Below are 17841 nucleotides of genomic sequence, written 5' to 3'. Positions count from 1 at the left end.
GGAACTAAGATTTAAGAAAATAGGGGGAGATGTATCCATGTATAAGACGCCCCTAATTTTGACATTTTTAAGGGGGGGAAATCTAGTCTTATACACAGAAAAATATGGTACTTATTACACTTTTGCCAGAGCAAAAGTTAACATTCCCATCCCATTTTCTTTTGCTCCAGACCAAGTTAACCTTTAAGCTGCACAGTGAGTCACTCTGGACTTTTCCTGTGACTCTGCTGATAATCTGCTTTATTTTGGCTACAGAAAGTTAGAGATGCAACAGAGGCGAATTGTATGCATGCTTCTCTGCTCCACCCGTGCCTGGAAAAGCAACTGCAGGTGTCCAGGCATGTGGGGAGTTTCTAGAGGCATATGAGACACCTAAATAGGGTTAAGTTGAATTACCATCGATCAGAAATAGGGTTCCACTTGCATGCCTAGCTCTTCTCTGCCATTCTCCCCAGTTTGCATCTCCTTACTCTTTGCATTTAAATTTTCCTGGACCAGAATTCCCCAATCTGGTGCACTCCAGATATCCCTGGAGTTTGATGCCCAGTGCTTTTTTCTAGAAAAAGAGGTGCTGGTACTGTGTACCCTTGAACACCCCCCCTGAAAAAAAAGTACTGCTGATACCTTTTAGCCCCTGACAGTATGGGCCAATGGTTAGGGATAGCATGAGCTGCAGCCAAGAGCAATGGGCTGCGTAAAGCTATCCTAGTAAAGGTAAAGGCACCAGCGCAGCACACGGAAACGCCATTTACCTTCCTGCTATAAAGCGGTACCTATTTATCTACTTGCACGTAGGAGTGCTTTCGAACTGCTAGGTGGGCAGGAGCTGGGACTGAATGACGGGAGCTCACCCCGCCGCGGGGATTCGAACCGCCGACCATGCGATCGGCAAGCCCTAGGCGCTGAGGTTTTACCCACAGCGACACCCGCGTCCCTAGCTATCCTAGGCATCCCCAAAAAAGTTTTCTTTTTTTTCTTTTTGCCAAAAATGTACAACTTGGAAGCAGAAAAAGGAAATTATGTAAGACGATTATATGATCTTTTAAAAATCACAAGTATGTCTAGAACACATAACATGATTATATTTGGTCCTCTGCTGGGTCACCATGGGCTATTTTGAAACACACGCACATAGTTTTGATCACAAAGTACTAGATAATCCCTACTAATGTGTGCTACAGGGCAAAAAACATCCACATTATTCTCTAAAGGAGATATTGATGCAGTCATGTTTTATTTTCAGCCTCATTATCTATGCTTTCAAAGCATCGAGACCTAAATTTTTGGCAGAATGTTCTCTAAGGAAATCTGATTTTAGCAGGCAGTCATCTGCGGAGGGAGCATAATATTCACAGGATAAACCCCCTTGGTGCATTTGCACGGATAGAAAACTTTGGGGGGCAGGGGGGAGGGAGGTTTAAGATGATTCTGGTACGAACCTGGCGACAACGTCTCATTAGGGAGCTTATCTACTTCCAAAATAAAGTCATCCTTGAAGAACAGGTAGCCCACTATCGAGAACAGGTAAACCAAGATAAGAGCAAGAACAGCAGTCAGGATGATGGAGCGTCCATTGCGAGTGACACTTTTAATGACATTCAACAAAGTTTCTTCTCTGTACACCAAGTCAAAAAGCTGGAAAAAGGGCAGTTCAGAATGTTTAATAAGTTCACTTTTAACTACAGTTGCACCACGATACCTAGTAACCAACATGAACAGCGCAATATTTTGACATATATGCTTTTCATGGTAATTAATTTTTGGAGGCCACAGTTTAGAATCACTTTCTAAAAACAACTCTAACAAAATTAAAAAAACAAACGAAAACAGCAACATTATTAAACCAAGAACATGGAAAGCCATAGTAAAGGGGTGTATTGAGGGCCAGAGCTTTTCTTTCAAAATCCCCTCAAAAGTTATAAACATAGCTGGCTTTCTTGTTCCAGAACCTTGCTGAACTTAGCTGGTTTCTAGCTCATGAATTACAAAATATGCCAAGTCACAAATAGTGTCATAGTGATCGCATCACTGCATCCTTCGGGTTTTTCTCCACTGCCTGTTTGCTCCGTATGCATACCATTGGGCTGCAATATAATCAAAGACTGAAATTGGACATGGAAATTCCCATATGAGTAGTTAATGTATCAGTGAAAAGCCACAATGCAGCCTGATGGAAAATTTGCTGCATCTTTGACTGCAGTAACACCAGAAGATAGTGAGCCTGAGTCAAAGGAAGTTAGTCACCCTGAAGTCCATTGACAGAACTATATGTTACCTTGTAAACAGCATGTCCCCCAATCTCAATTTGCTCAGGTAACAGAACCCAGAGGTGGATGGATCATAATTAAGGGTCACTTCAAAAGTTTCCCAACAATATCCCCCACTTTCAAGTGAGGAGAGATTTGAGGTGAAAGAGGCCTGTTTCAATCATGCTCACTCTCCCCCTCCCCAGGTTTTGTGGCAGTGGCAATATCCCTACGTAACTAGCTGCCTACTCTTCCCCACCCACCTGGGAATGATGGTTTGTTATCACATGACATCATTACAAAGGGAATTGGGGTGGTTTTTTTTTTTTTAATTTTAAGAAAAGGTGTCTGTGTTCTTTAAACCCAGCAATGCTACTTGTAATGATGAAACGGCGTAATTCACAGGATCAGGTGGTGGTAAAATGTCTTCTTCCTGTCACCAGAAGAGCTACTGCAAGCATTCTATTTTGATCCCTTTGTCATCCCCTCCTGAAAATTGCCGAAAATGCCTGCCATATTTGCACCCCACAATTGGGGTGGCAAAAATGTTGGGGGAGGGTTCAGGCCCTTGGCACATCTGTAGTAGAGATGAACAGGATGTGAGAAGAAAACTAGATGGGTGACTGTCTTGATTCAGTAGACTCTTTTTACATTCTTAATAGGTGTTCTCAGTGTTCTGTAGTGATGTCATTTGAAGTTTGCAATATATATTGGCCAACTCATAACTTTAGGCTGCTTTATGAATTGAGCAGCAATTCGCCCATAAATTCTACTCTGGCTTAGAATAAAAATGAGGTTCCGTGCATGCAGATCAAGGACATAAAAGCAAGCTGCTTTGTAGTCACATGTAAAAGATTTATTTCACATTGAACTGCCTTTGCTTATGTAAACACTTGTTAACTGCTGTGAAGTACATGACCAGATCACATGCTGAATATCTTTGCTGCTTTGGTAACTGTCAATGATTTCTTGAAAATATTGTATGTCTAACCTAAAACCTTCTCTTGTCCCTTTGAGTATTTGTTTGGAAAATGGAGGGGCAGTTGAATTTCCGAGCTGCTTTCTGCCATGGCTGGTGCTGGGAATCATCTGAAAGTCAGCTTAAACCCATTTAGCATCATTCAGGGTCACTAATATCTACAGTCATCAAGTACAGTCAAAAATATAAATTGTTGGGATTAAACGCTTACCAGCAAGCTGTAGAAAAATTCATGAACGAAAAGCCCCATTGCGCAAATAAGAAGATATAGTAGATGATAAAGGAACTCCACATCCAAGATCATGGCTTTATATCCTCGAGTGAATGTTCCACAGTTACCAACAAAACTCATCAGAAATATTATTTTGTTACAAACCTGTGGAGAACAGGACAGAAGATGAATGCCTGGAGAACATCCATTCTTGAGCATATTTTAGAAAACCTATTAACACAACACACCAGTTCCAGCATTCTTCTTTTAAACTGGGGTAGCTAACCAGTGACTCTCCAGACCTTACGGAACCACAGTTCCCATCATCCACAGTGAGTGGTTAGGGATGATCGGGAGCAACATCTGGAGGGCTGTAGGTTAGTCACAATTGGTTGAAACCCGGGGGGGAGGGTTGTTGTTCATGATTTATGGCAGAACAATGAATTTTTAACATACAAGCATGTAGAGAATATTTCATGGTGCAGGGCAAGAACATTTCAGAGAGACTTCTGATACTTACATTGAAAGCCCCCAGAAGAAATAATGTTGGCTGCAAGCCTACAGAAAATATTAGCCGCAGTATTGTGGAAGCTATTAAGGCTCTAATGCCGTGGGGTTTAGGTAAGGCAACAACTATGGCAAATGATATCAGCATGGCTGTCCAAAGTAAGCCTGACAAGTGGGGCTCCAACGTACCTGAGGAGAGGAAGACACCCAAAGACAGTTCATTGTTTATTCAGTTTAAAATTTATCCTGCCTTGCTCCACAAAGCCCCCTGGGCTGCTAAGAACAATATCTCAAACAATATCAGTTTGAAATATGCAAACAAACAGCATCTATAACTTACAGACTGGCATAGGCAACAGAGCAAGGCATTTTTTAAAAATAACTAAGCAGTAGATTATAGTAAACATGCACCAGCCTTCCCCACAGCCCCCAGACAAACCTTCTAGGGAGGAGGGAATTTAACTGCCCTGGTTTGGCAGCATCCCTCCTCACCTGACACAAAATTTTCAAAACTACCCTTGGAAGTGCCATATTCTGATATACACATTTAGTATTGCTTATTAACCTTTTTGTCTAGAGCTTATATTTTTGGACCGATAAGTGGTTGAGTACTTAAAGGTCTGTTGTGGTTAGCCACTGATCAGTCTGAAATGGCCCTGGCGCAAACAGCTCACTTTTGTTGCTCCTGTTCCTGTTTCAGAAAGCATCTGACATGAACTCCAATGTGGTAGCCAACATCAGTCAAAATACTCTTTTCATTTTAAATAAATACCTTGAAAACCTAGCTAGGAATGTGTCCTATGGGATCCAATAGAAATCACCTGACATTAGAGATACACAGTTGCTTGCCATCATTTTAAGGGAATTGGAGTTATACTGAAAGTGGGACACGCACTCACCCTACTTCTCTCCCTGCCTTGTAAACAGGCTTTTGTATAGTTTCACAAACATTACACCTTAAAGGGAAAGGGCTTAAAATAATAATATGAAGCAATTATTGCAACACCAAAGTTCTCATTGCAAGGGTCCCTCGTTGCCAGTTTGTGAGCACTCAACACTTTCTCCTTCCATGGCCAAAATTGGTGAAGTCCCACTTCCACATGTGAGAACTAGCTTACTTGTCAAAGGCCCACAAGTCAAACGGTGGTGAACATTGTGTGTGTGTGTGTGTGTGTGTGTGTGTGTGTGTGTCTGTCTGTGTGGTTAAAGACCTGGTTTTGGTTTCTTTCTACCATTTCTGCACCCTCATTATCTTTTCAAGTCTCAGTAATGGGAACCTTGTGCTCAGTTGCCTCATATAAATGTACTAATTAATAAATTAATACAAAATAATGGATAGAAACCTGCATTAAAATGTGAAAGCTGTCATATTAATAAAACTCCAACTGAACTTGGAGCTCAACTCCAGTTGAAATCACGACAACATTGATGCAAAAGCATGTTATTACTTCTCTTTCCCAATAAGCCACATAGAAATGTGACTTAACTGCAACATGCATTGTGAAGCACCCTTATTTTAGGTTTACAAAGTAGCTGCAGTGGAGCAAAGCTGGTAGGATGCAGCTCTAACATCACAGGCTATATTAATGAACCTAACATCCATTCCATAGCCACTGGCTGAAGTGTTTATGGAGTGCACTCAGAACATAACTTTCTGTGATATTCTGCTCTCTTGAGGCAGATATACACTGCAGATATAGATTGGTTCCATACTAGTTTAATGGTCATGACGTCCTCCAAAAACTCCTGGGAACTCTAGTTTTGTGAGACTGCTGAAAATTCTGAATGTGGGATCTGTTTTATACAGCTACCACCCTCAGGGTTCCCTGAGGCAAGGAACTGCTGAAACCATTTTTAAGTAGGGAAATTTGCAGCTTCCAGTCTAACTTGAAGTGTACCATCTGGACTAGCATGCATGCTCTTTGCTCAAAAACATCAAAATGAATATTAAAATTTGCATTTTGAGATAAAACACCTTTAGAACTGTGCATTTTGAGAGCCAACACTTCTCCCAGATCCTAATCTGACACACTGCTTGAGATGTAAAGGACCCCTGACAGTTAAGTCCAGCCGCGAACGACTCTGGGGTTGCGGCGCTCATCTCACTTTACTGGCCGAGGGAACTGGTGCTTGTCTGCAGACAGTTTTTCTGGGTCATGTGGCCAGCATGACTAAGCCGCTTCTGGTGAAACCAGAGTAGCGCACGGAAATGCCGTTTACCTTCCCACCAGAGCGGTACCTATTTATCTACTTGCACTTTGACGTGCTTTTGAACTGCTAGGTTGGCAGGAGTTGGGATCGACCAATGGGAGCTCACCCCATTGTGGGGATTCGAACCACAGTGGTTTAGACCACAGCACCACCCCTACATCCCTTGAGATGTAGAGTGTGCTTTAATAATACAACTGATAAAAATTCACCAGTACGAAGATGCTTAAGTTAGCCGCCGCCCCCCACCTGCATTGTGCTTTGGTTTTTGTAAAAAACTACTTTTTATAACTTTGAAATACTAGTACCTCCTTTGACTCCTTTAAAAGGGTAGAAAAATGCTACCAAAAGATTCATAAGGACTGCAAGGTTAAAGGAAATACTGCTCCAGAAGGACATGTTGCGCGAGCACCAGTACAGTATATGCTGAGCTGCAAAATACAAAAGTTAAAAATGTTTACAAGGGATTCAAAGTACAAGGTTGCCCATAACAATGAATAAATCAACAGAGATCATTGTATTGCCAACTTTTCCTAGAATCACACACTGTGAACTGTAGTAATCTTTATTATTTGATTTAAAGTTTGTGCTTTAATTGTTGTTTGCAGAGTCCATAAGTTCAGGGCATTTGCTTCCTAGAGAACCTTTTTTCAGATCAAAGGCCATACTGAACAGAAACCAACTTTTTATATAAACACGTGGTTTACAAGCACCAGGAGAGCAAAAGTTGATTGTGCATTAAAAAACACAAAAAGGTCAGAATGTGCTGACTGCATGCCATGGCACTCTGCACTGTGTGAACTTTTGAGACCGACACACCCTCATTTTCATTTCCAGTCTTTATTCTCTGCAGTGGAAGTGGTTGCTTCAGAGCTAAACCAGATAATTGCATTATGCATTTAATGCGTGACTGGTTTCTGTTTACTAAATGGTAGCTGTGGGACCAGATTGGGACCACAACGTTCAGGATGGAGGACAAGAGAAGATTTGACCCTTTAGTCCTGTTATGGTCCTGCTTGGGATCACCCAGCCACAGATGCTATTCTGTGGCTGTGTAGGAAGAGTGGTGCAATCCGAACTGTGGCAGGTAAATAATATCCCTCGGCTTCCATGCTATAGTCCTGATCTAGATCACCCTTCCCCACTCCAGCTATTTAGTAAACAAACATCAAGTATATCTTATAGATTTAATGTCACATCAAGTTTGGTCCCCGATTATTACATTGCCAAACTTCAAAATGATGCAGTGGAATGTGAGCTTTAGAAAATGTCATAACCTCAAACTGAGAAAGCAACCAAGATATACCGGTAAGTGGACCATTGTGCCAAGCAGATGCAGCTGTCTCAGAGGTTTCGACTTCCTGCCTACCTAAGGCCAGTATTGCTGAATGTAATGTTTGGTTCTTATTTGCAAGTTCTTCTCCTTTCGCCACTATATCAGCTGAAATGATGTAGCCGCAAAAACAATAGTCACAGATGTGAGCTTTTGTAGTTTGAACATGGGCAAGAGCATAGGCATGATGCAGGAGAACGGTGATAAGCGTCTCCTGTGATTATATACATATGTAATTTTAATGCTAATTTGGTCAGAGGAGCAGCACTGTGAGACAGCTGGAGTTGCTATTAGCCCTGCAGGCAATCTGTACTATATTCTCTCCCCAAACTCCACCCTGAGCTGATAGTAGCTTTGTACATTAAGAGGTCTGCATCCAGGAAATAGTGCAGAAAAGGGTGTAGCACATTTTCTCAGAGAGCTACTTCCCCAAATTAGCATCCCAATGCAGCTGCTTGAAGTAAAAAACAAAGCAAAACCCCACAGGAGATTGTGAACACAGATCTCCTGTGTCATGTCTAGTTTAGTCCTTATGTAACATATCTGACAAGGATCCTAGGGCAAATTGCCCCTAAGATTAATGGCTGGCCATTCCCTTCCCAATGATATCCATCTGCATAATATTCTGGCTGCTTCAAAGCATTTGTTTTCACAATAGTAATCAGGAAATGTAATGCTGGAAACACACAACAATATGCACAGCTAATGATTAAACCAAGTCTTTCTGAAAATATTTAAGATACTGAAAGCAAAATTACATGGAGAATAATTTTGTGTGAGGATAAAATTGCCCAGAGGCTGAAATTGCTTCTCTGACACAGAGAAGAACTTTGCAGTCTCTCAGATCAAGAATTAGTATCTTGAAAAATCGCCTTTGGCAGCAATCCAGTTTACCTCTGAGTTTCTTTTGCCAGTTCATTTCATTGAAGAGGTCTTCTGATCTCAGGAAAAAGTCATTTATCTTACTGCCTTGCTCATCCCTCTCGGTAGTATAGTACACCCGTAGTTTAGATTCCTTCGTGAGGAACTCACATATACTGGGCACAGGGAAAACTATTTGCTCCATGGTGCGATCTGATCTAACAATCTATAGAAGAGAGGATTTAAGTATTACTTCGTATGGCTGCCCCTTTAAAACAAGCATGTTTAAAACGATGCAAACTCTTCCTTTATCAGAACCTCACTTATGCAGTAGACCTGCTACTCTCCTCACAAAAATACTTCATGATTTCCATTAGTGTAACACCCTTTACTGTAGGTCTCTCCCTTTTGTTTCAGTAACATTTCAAGTCCAAAAAGCTGGGCGTATAAATATATCATTATGGTTGATGGCCAACTATTCCTTTTGTTAGGCAAGGGTGGTTAAATTATGTTTCCATTAAAAAAACGAGTTAACGGTTATTTGGTGTCCTGAAAGCTAAGGACCTTTCTCTCTTTGTTTTTGAATGATACTCTCATCAGAGCTTAGAAGAATGAAAACATCCATAAGAGATGGGATAAAAAAAACAGGTTTTCATTTGGAATTTCTAAAAACAGAAGAACAGATACAAGAAGATGAAATCCTGTGCCATGTCTCTCATTAGCAGTGCTTTTTTAAAAAACGAGGTGCCTAAACTCACATGGATACCAGGACAAAATGACTGCAATGACAGTGGGGGCGGGGGTGGGGGAAGGTGACAGATTTCTGTCCTGGCGAGTACAATCACAAAGAAGGACTGCTCATTGGGATCTGAGATAGGGCAACAGTTCTGCTGGGATACAGGTTGGTTCTGGTATTCAGTATTTGCAAATATACCAAATGTCTTCAACACTCAGCCCTCAGTGAGCAGTGTTTACCCAGAACAAATAAAGCCAAACAGTCTTTCCCCTGCTTAAGTGGGGGATATGTCACAGTATGAAATTTTGTGCGTATATCTCTACTACAATTACACAGAGCCATGTAGCCTCGTAGAATGTGCCACATGTGGCTAATCCGTCTTGTCTAAAGCTCGCCACAAGCACCATTTTTTAAATTTAAAAAATGTTTGATTTAGAAAAGAATTGGCAAACTCAATTAAATTCAAAAGAAGATGGAGTATAAGCCAGTTTAGAACATATTGGATAGCGTTGTATTTGCTATAGTATTCCATAGGTGCAAGTTGATTTTGATGTAGTAAATCTGCATTGTATTGTTTGCACAGGACACTTCTGCTGGTGTTCCTGCCTAATTTTAAAACAATTTCTTGGTTTATCTTTCCTTGAACTGGCACAGCAACGATTACCCAGAATTTACTGTAGCCTTTACCTCAATCTGAGCTGTGTGCTTAGCATAGAATTCCAAAGCTTCATCTCCATCAATTTGACCTCCAGGCTTCAACATGTTCTGCAACTCTTTGTTATGACGAGCGAGCTAAAATAAATGAATAGTACATTTGGTGATAGCGGCCTGCATCTCAATGAAAATGTACTTGCATTTTCTTTGTATTCTTCCAGGTGCTGGCTGGTCAGGGTAACTGAAAATATTTTTTTTCCCTGAAGTGGCCTAAAGCTGTTTTGAACCTGTGCTCCCTAAGTTACAGATGTAGCATTTCAGTGGTAAACCAGAAATTTAGGACAAACAGCACCAATGGGAGGCACCAGTCTGTGAAACTTCATGCAACATTTCTGCCAGTGGAATGAATCTATGCTGACCTCATGACTCTCCTGGTCATTTGTGTACGAAAACATGATCGGCGTGCAGAATCAGAACATCTGGGCTGTCCCAACAGAGATCAGATTTCCTGAATCTGTGCACTTGAGCCCAAATGATAGGTTGCACATGGCCATGCCTATATTTGGGTATAGGGCCCTGCTACTCGTAGAATGTGCCACAAAATTCTCCTTGCATAAATGCAATTGTACCTGATGGGCTAATATGTAAATATTATGCCCCACATTTCTAGGAGATGCAGCAAGATCTTCACCATTCTCTCCATCCTCAAACTCAACTTCACCTTGCAGGTAAGCCTTCTTAATCACTTCAACCTGGGGAGAAAAGATAAATACAACACTCAAAACTGTGGTGTTGGTGGTGGTGTGAGAGACAGAAATACCAAGGCCAAAGCCAAAACATACTGCCAGTGGACGACTCCTCTAAAGGAATTTCACATTTATTGCTCCCTCCCTCCCTCCTGAAGTAGAGGTCTCCGTTTCAAGTTATAAAAAGGTTGGTTTTTCCGTTTTGTTTTGTCTTTAAAGCAGCTGGTATTTGCTGTCAAATTGAGTCTACATTACAAATCACTTGACTCAGTGGAATAGGAGCCAAAATAAAGACTGAAACTTTATCCCCAGCTCACCCCTTTGTTGCTGGATAATAAATACATTGCATCACACACCCGTCTCGGACTACTGCCATAACCAAGGCACAATGTGGCGAGTTTATAGACTTTCAGCCCTGCACTTTGGAATCCCAGGCTTGACGTTTTGCTGTTTATTAATGCTGGATGGAACAAAACGCTTAGAAACTGTTAAATGGCTTTTGTCTCAACTCGTCAAATTGATATCTAGTTGTGATAGATTATTTGAATCCAAACACTGTCACCCCTCATCAACACAGGATGTTTTCATATGGGTGGTGATGGATCAGTGCACTTCACGCTTGCAAGGTTTTCATTTCTTTTTTACAGCGTTGCCAACTACCCATTTGTGATATCTCAATGAGTCACTTGCAAATTAAGCAGCCATACTACTATGCAGCTGATTAGCAGTTACATCAAAATAAATTTGAGGGTGCAGAGAGGACCGTCATGGAACCTCAGATGTTTTCCCTCCCTCTGCTATCTGATCTTCAAAGAAGCAGGCAGAGTGGACCACCATAGCTTTCCAGGCTGCCAAGAGCTACTGAGCTCTTAGCCCCAAGTTGCGCAGGAGATAATTTCACAGGAATTTGTCAGAAGAGAACTGTACAACAATGCTTCTCAAATCCTTATAGGCTCTGATGCTGCACAAACAGTGCTTTCTGGATGCACCCTTTTACTTTTTAATCTCACTTGGAAAAATTAATTTCCCCATCCTCAACTGACCCGTGTGAACTCCCCCAGTCCACTTCAAGAGTTCAGTGAGTGGAAGTAATTACTTTACTTAGATCCTGAACTTAGTATGAACTTAGCCACCCAACCAGCAGCAAGATTACTGCATACTGCCAAATTCGCCTTTGCCACCACAACCCCTGAAAATCTGGAGGCATATCTTTGGAAACGTACCAATTCTTTGGGTCTCATATTATACAGGATCCTTTCTGCGTTCTCACTGTCGTGCCTACTTTCCATTATTGCCAAGAGTAACTTAGAGGCATTGTTCTGGTAAAAGTCAAAGAAAGATATCTGATGAATAGTTGAATGTGTTATAAAAAACTGAAAGAAGTAAAAAAGACAACCCACAGATATATGTGACTATTTCCAGCTACATAAACCTGTCAAAGCAACGAAGATGAGCAAATGTGAAAGACCGCAAGGTATCATAAAGTTGAAATCTAACACGATTTCTACTAAGAAGCAATGATGTCATTTAGATACATAAATACAATGAAAGTAGGTTTCAGGCAACACACAAAAGATAGCTGCATCTTTCCTCCTTTTAAACTGTGAAGTCAAGTGTCTATCAGTTTGGAAGCAGAACAGGACCACTATAAACAATTAGGTGATGGGGTTTTTTGTGTTGTTGTGTTTTTTTTTTTGCATTTGGGGCACTCCCTAAATATGCGGAAGTATAGATATTTATACATTAAAAGATTTTTAAAAACAAAACAAAACAAAAACAACCTATCTGTTAACCTGTGAGCTGACAGAATACGGATAGCAGCTCAGCTTGAAAGGGGAAAAATATAAAGAACCGCAAATTGGTTGAAATCAGGTGAGACTGTGTATACATTACCACCTTAGGACACAGTCGGGTAGCTTTCTCCCTACTGCATTTCAAGTCACAATTGAACTTTGCTGTACACATCAGTATGCTTTGGTATATATCCATGCCACCCACTGCCTGTCTGCTTCAGTGGGCACAGGTGTTTTCCATGGTGTAAGTTGCCTGCTTGGTTTCCTGATATGGTTTCAAATCAGACTGAAGCTGGATTTCTTTTGGGGGCGGGGAGAGAATACATCAAACCACAGTATTTCACTACAGGATCACTCTACACCTCCTGTAATATTGGGTATGCACAGCACATTGCAACACTGTGTACTAGACACAGATGGTAGTTGACCCATCTCCAATATAGTGTGAGGGGACTCAATGGGACTTTTCCCTTTCCTATCGTCTTGCTTCTCCCAACTGCAATTAGCACTGGAAATCCCCCCTATGTTAAGTTCTGTATATAAAAATTATGTTAAATTCACAACGCAGAAGTTGATGCTGGAAGCAAGGTCAGCAACTACGTCCAGCAATTGTGCACTAACGCAGAGTAGAGGCTCCACTGATTTAATTGCAACTCAAAGTTGAGCCTAACCAATGGATCAGGATCGGCACTGGATGGCTTGCCCAAAGTAGCTATTGATCAATAGATGACTGGCTCCTTTGTCCTGTTCCCTCAACATCTATATTCTGCCTTAAATTGTAGGACAGCTGTGCATAAGACCACCTGATGGTTTCTTTCACAGGACTGGTTATGTATACAGCTCTGATCACATGTCCTAAGCCCCTTAACAGGCTGAAATAATTTTGCAAGTTACAGTATCATAGCTAAGTAATTGTACTTAGTTCTCTTTGAAACTCAGGTTTTGAATGTATGAAATACATTCCATATATTAAATTAAGAACAGGCAAACAGCTTGAAATAAAATATTATGAAGTCTTTATTTTAAAATGATTTTTTTAAAGAAAAAAATCCCATGTGATAGCAAACTGCCCAGGGCACTCAAGGAGCCTGCTAGAATTATCAAGATCTGGATAGAAGCTTTTGCTTCTTCCTTGTGATACTACCGTCCATCTTCAGAGTTGAGTATCCACTTGCCTTCAGTTCTAATACTAGATCCATCCGTTTCTTTCCCAGAGGGTTGATATCATTGAGAATTAATGCTGTAATTATATCTATACCATTGGACTCATGAGTCGCGATGCAGTTCTGCACAGGGGAGAAAGAAACGTAAAAAGAAGAAACCTTTTTTAAGTGGCTAACCAGAAAACATAACCTTTCTTCCCAAAGGCCTGTTAAGTCTCTCTCTGCCCACCACTCCCATGAAGAGTTCCATAGGGAAGAATTCAACTAAATTATTACACTAATGCAAAGGAATTGCTATCCCATGTTGTCCCAAAGCCTCCTCAAGAAAGTTGGAGAAAACCCCAGAATAGACTGAGCCGGGGAGAGGGGAACAGGGGCAGGAGGAGGGGAAAGTGTCCCATTGCGCAAAGAGAAATCAAAATGCTCACAGAGCATTCTACTTAATGCTACTTTCATTTCAGCCCATAGTAAGCTAAACTACTGGGCTTCCCTTTTGTTAAAGGTAAAGTTAAAGGTAAAGGTAAAGTACCCCTGACATTTAAGTCCATTCGTGAACGACTCTGGGATTGCAGCGCTCATCTCGCTCTATAGGCCAAGAGAGCCGGGCGTTTGTCCGCAGACAGCTTCTGGGTCATGTGGCCAGCATGACTAAGCCACTTCTGATGAACCAGAGCAGCGCACGGAAACGCTGTATACCTTCCCGCCGGAACTGTGCCTATTTATCTACTTGCACTTGACGGGCTTTTGAACTGCTAGGTGGGCAGGAGCTGGTACTGAACAACAGGAGCTCACCCCGTCGTGGGGATTCGAACCACCAACCTTCTGATCGGCAAGGCCTAGGCTCTGTGGTTTAGACCACAGCCCCACCCGCGTCCCTTTTGTTACCTTACTACAAATCCAACTATTCTTTATTTGCACTTAGGCATTTTCAGAGTCTCATGCTGAGACCAGCTATTCGCCTGCACTAAGAAAGAGTTGGGGGTTCTCACTGATGAGGATGCTCTGTTCTAGACTTCTCATTTCTGATTTCTTTGGGGTGTTGTAGTTAAGCAGCACACTTTGGAACGATTGGTGGTATGGGAATGGATGCCCCTTTGAGGTCCCTTCCAACAGTTCTGTGATAAGTTCTTAGGGTTCCAAATTGTACATGAGATTCCCAATTTTGCGACTACGTCACGTTTTCTACTGCAATAACTGGATTACCTGGTTTTCATGGCATGGTCCCTGGCAGTACTCAGTCAAACTTTCCAGTGTCTGGTTGATCAATGCTACATTTTTCTCATTAATGTACAGCCCAAGAAGTCCAAGTCCTCCAGTTGTGCTTCCACAGATACAGTCCAGAAACTGCAGAGTCTCACACACTAAGTTGTAATTTGTCTTGTTGTTTTGACAACGCAGGAAATTCTATAGATGAATATGAAATAATGGAGAGGGGAAAGTTCAGTTTCATTTTTGAACATTGATGCTGGTCAAAAGAAATCAAAATGTGCTATTTTTTTGCAACAGATTCCCACTCACACATCACTTTCTAAAAGCAATAATGAACATGATCTCAGTGTGATCTAAGCCTCTCAACACACCCATAGATAAATATTTAGGGCTTTTGACTTTTGTAATGTTTTGCAAGTGCCTATAGGTCAATTACACTCATTTCACTCTCCTCAAAACTTTCCTTTTAGTTAGTTGTCTTTGATCTATAAAGAGCAACAAGTTTTCATTCCACCCACTCAAAGTTCCTGCAGATTACAGCTAGTTAGAAATTCCCTCTTTGAGCTTAATTCTTTTATTTTTCCCTCATGCTTGCTAAGTATCTTTGTTCCTAAGTCAGCATCTGGGGCAAGCATTTTTGGACACATGTCAAGGCTCACTGCCAACCCCAGAGGCTTGTTCTTCTACTATTCTGCCCCTTATGAAATCTTGTCACATGTCTGCCTATGACATGGGGAGACAGATGAAATTACGCTGGTATCTGGGATAGGGGAAGATAAGACAAGCAAGCTTGAAGATGGAAAGAGAGATCAGACATCTTTATGCTATTCACTTATCCCCTTCCAGCAGTGGAAGTCTGAGGGCAATGTTTCTTGCCCATTGCTTTAGCTGCCATTTAATGCCCTGTTGGTAACTCGAAAGCATTTGAACCTGGATGAGTGGGATAAAACTGGGTGTGCAACAATGAGATCCTGATTTAGTCCACCACATCTAAGGGAGGCATTCACTATATTTGGGTTATATTCAACAGTGTCTTGTTCTTGGAGGGCTCTCTGATAAAAGGGGAAACTCCCATGAATGGAAGCAGAGAGCTGGCTGGTTTTTTGGCTGACCGCACCCTTCAGTCTTTAGCCACCACCACTCCGCCAAAAAAATCTGTTCCAGAGGGTTAGAAAAACCATCCAGAAAAGCATGAGATGGGTGTGTGTGAGGGTATATTTTTTAAAATTGCCTTCTTCCCTGTTCCATGCACTGAAGCCTCTACTGAATCAAGCCTTCAGTGAATGTAGGAACACATCTGGCTACAACCCATCATCAACAGCAGCCAAAATTTGATGAGGGTCTATTAGGATCCCACTTCTCTTGCTAGGTATTCTATCAGTCACCCACTTTTGAGTGTATGCACCTGGTTTTGTGTACCTGCCTCCCTGCCTGAGTCTTGTCACTGGGGTGGACCTCAGGTGGTTAAGAATGTGGCCACCAGGATACTGGCCAGGGAAGGCTGCAAGGAAGAACACAGTGCCACTTCTGAAGCGATTTCATGCTCCTCATTTTAAGGAGCTGTTTTTGATCTTTGTGATTTTAACTGATTTGGGTCCAGGGTGTCTTTAAAATCTCCTGCTTCGTATGAATCCATTCATAGTGTTTTAGGCTTGAAACTATAAATGACCCAGCTCATGCCTATGAGATTTGTTTGAGATGCTTTGCTTATAGCTTTTGGCAATGGAAAGTATGTCCTGGACCATCTCAGCATTGCATGTTTCAAAGTAGTCTCGAAGACTGTGGAGCTTCAAAGAAAACATATTGTCAGGTTTTCAGTTCATTGGTTAGACCTGGAACCTTTAACAAGCCTAATGCAGAACAAACAGCCCATCTATTGTTAAGCACTGTGAAATTATCGCAATCAAAACTGGGCCACACAGATAAAACAGTGCTGTAGACAGACCTATCTTCTTGGATCAAAGTAAACCACACCGAATCAAGATGATCAGGGATAATCTTTAGAGGGAAGCTACATGAATCAACCCTCTTCATGGATCACTGCCTTGTTGTGGAGAAGGGGCTTGAATAACGAGCTATGCCATGCAGGGCCACCCAAGATGGACAGGTCATAGCCAAGAGTTGTGATCCACCTGGAGAAGGAACTGGCAAACCACTCCAGTATTTTGCTAAGAAAACTCCATGGACATAAAAAAAGAAGAAGCTTTGAGAAGAAAGTCAAGAGTTTCCAAGCCATGCTGTGGTTCATGACGACTAAACAACAACAACATGAATCAACATCTCCCCATGCTTCCTCGCCTCTAGCAGGTTTCCACTCAGGAAGGGACAGTTTTGATATCACATGGGCTTCAGTTCCAAGCTACCACACTCCATCAGAGAAACACTTTGCTCCTCAATGAGCTGGCAACAACATGTCCTGGGAAGGAACTGCTGTTCATTTAGGGGTAAAGTATGCCCTCAGCTCAAGTGAGATGTCTGCTTTTCTACTGAGAGGATGGCAGAAAACCATTTTTTGTAGAGCTGAGCCTGAGGATGCTGCATAGCCTACCTGCAGGTCCCGGTTGTGGTTTTCACACAGCAGCTGCAAAAACCGCAAGATGGGCTGCATTATTGTGATAACAGGACTCATCTCCAGTTCGTCTTTGTTTTTGTCTGCTGCAGACTGTGCGCCATCTGCAGCTGAATAATGGTCGTCAGGATCAGCTTCCCTCCTGTAAGTGTTGTATGCCTTCCTTGTAGCAGCAGAGGCTTCAACCAACTGATCTCGCACCTCCTCTGTTATTTGGGTCATGGGTTCTCTCAAAGCTACAGAACACAGAGACAAAGGTCCATTAGCAACAACAACCAAGCAGACTCAATTCAACATTTTCCAGCATGTTGACACATCTACCTTTGTAGTAAGTCTTATCCAAATTAATGCCGCAAGTTTTACTGAGACAGCCTGATTTGGTTTATACTACCACACAAGACACAGCAATATCCTTTCTGTAAATGTGAAGGCTGTTCCCTAAAGAATAGATAAGCATCCACCATTACAGTACAGGAATCAAATGAGATTTAGAGGAAAAAAAAAAAGGATTTGAGAAGTTTTATGGGGAAGCTCCAAAGTTCAATTTTTGGAATCTCCATGTAGTGCTGGGACATACTGTGTATACAATACTGAGCTAGATGGACTTTGGTCTGTGTCCCTATGAT

At 41.7% G+C, this 17841-nt stretch overlaps 1 protein-coding gene across 8 annotated transcripts in view; it reads right to left on the bottom strand.

The window, feature by feature from the left end:
• Positions 1-17841, bottom strand: part of ITPR1 (inositol 1,4,5-trisphosphate receptor type 1) — a 209085-nt gene that overhangs the window by 32529 nt on the left and 158715 nt on the right. For all 8 annotated transcript variants that reach the window (XM_083424530.1, XM_083424535.1, XM_083424528.1 and 5 more), the window contains 11 exons: positions 17195-17451; positions 14641-14841; positions 13450-13560; positions 11705-11800; positions 10365-10487; positions 9769-9873; positions 8379-8571; positions 6460-6582; positions 3957-4132; positions 3437-3601; positions 1440-1635 (listed from right to left, as the gene is read on the bottom strand). In XM_083424530.1, coding sequence (XP_083280656.1) covers positions 1440-1635; positions 3437-3601; positions 3957-4132; positions 6460-6582; positions 8379-8571; positions 9769-9873; positions 10365-10487; positions 11705-11800; positions 13450-13560; positions 14641-14841; positions 17195-17451 — 1746 coding nt within the window. The remainder of the gene's footprint in view (positions 1-1439; positions 1636-3436; positions 3602-3956; positions 4133-6459; positions 6583-8378; positions 8572-9768; positions 9874-10364; positions 10488-11704; positions 11801-13449; positions 13561-14640; positions 14842-17194; positions 17452-17841) is intronic.

The sequence above is a fragment of the Podarcis tiliguerta genome, assembly GCF_965153285.1.
Source record: "Podarcis tiliguerta genome assembly, chromosome: 2".
Classification (NCBI taxonomy): Eukaryota; Metazoa; Chordata; class Lepidosauria; order Squamata; family Lacertidae; genus Podarcis; species Podarcis tiliguerta.
Note: the sequence above shows the minus strand (reverse complement) of the source record. Positions and strands in the feature narration are given on the sequence as shown.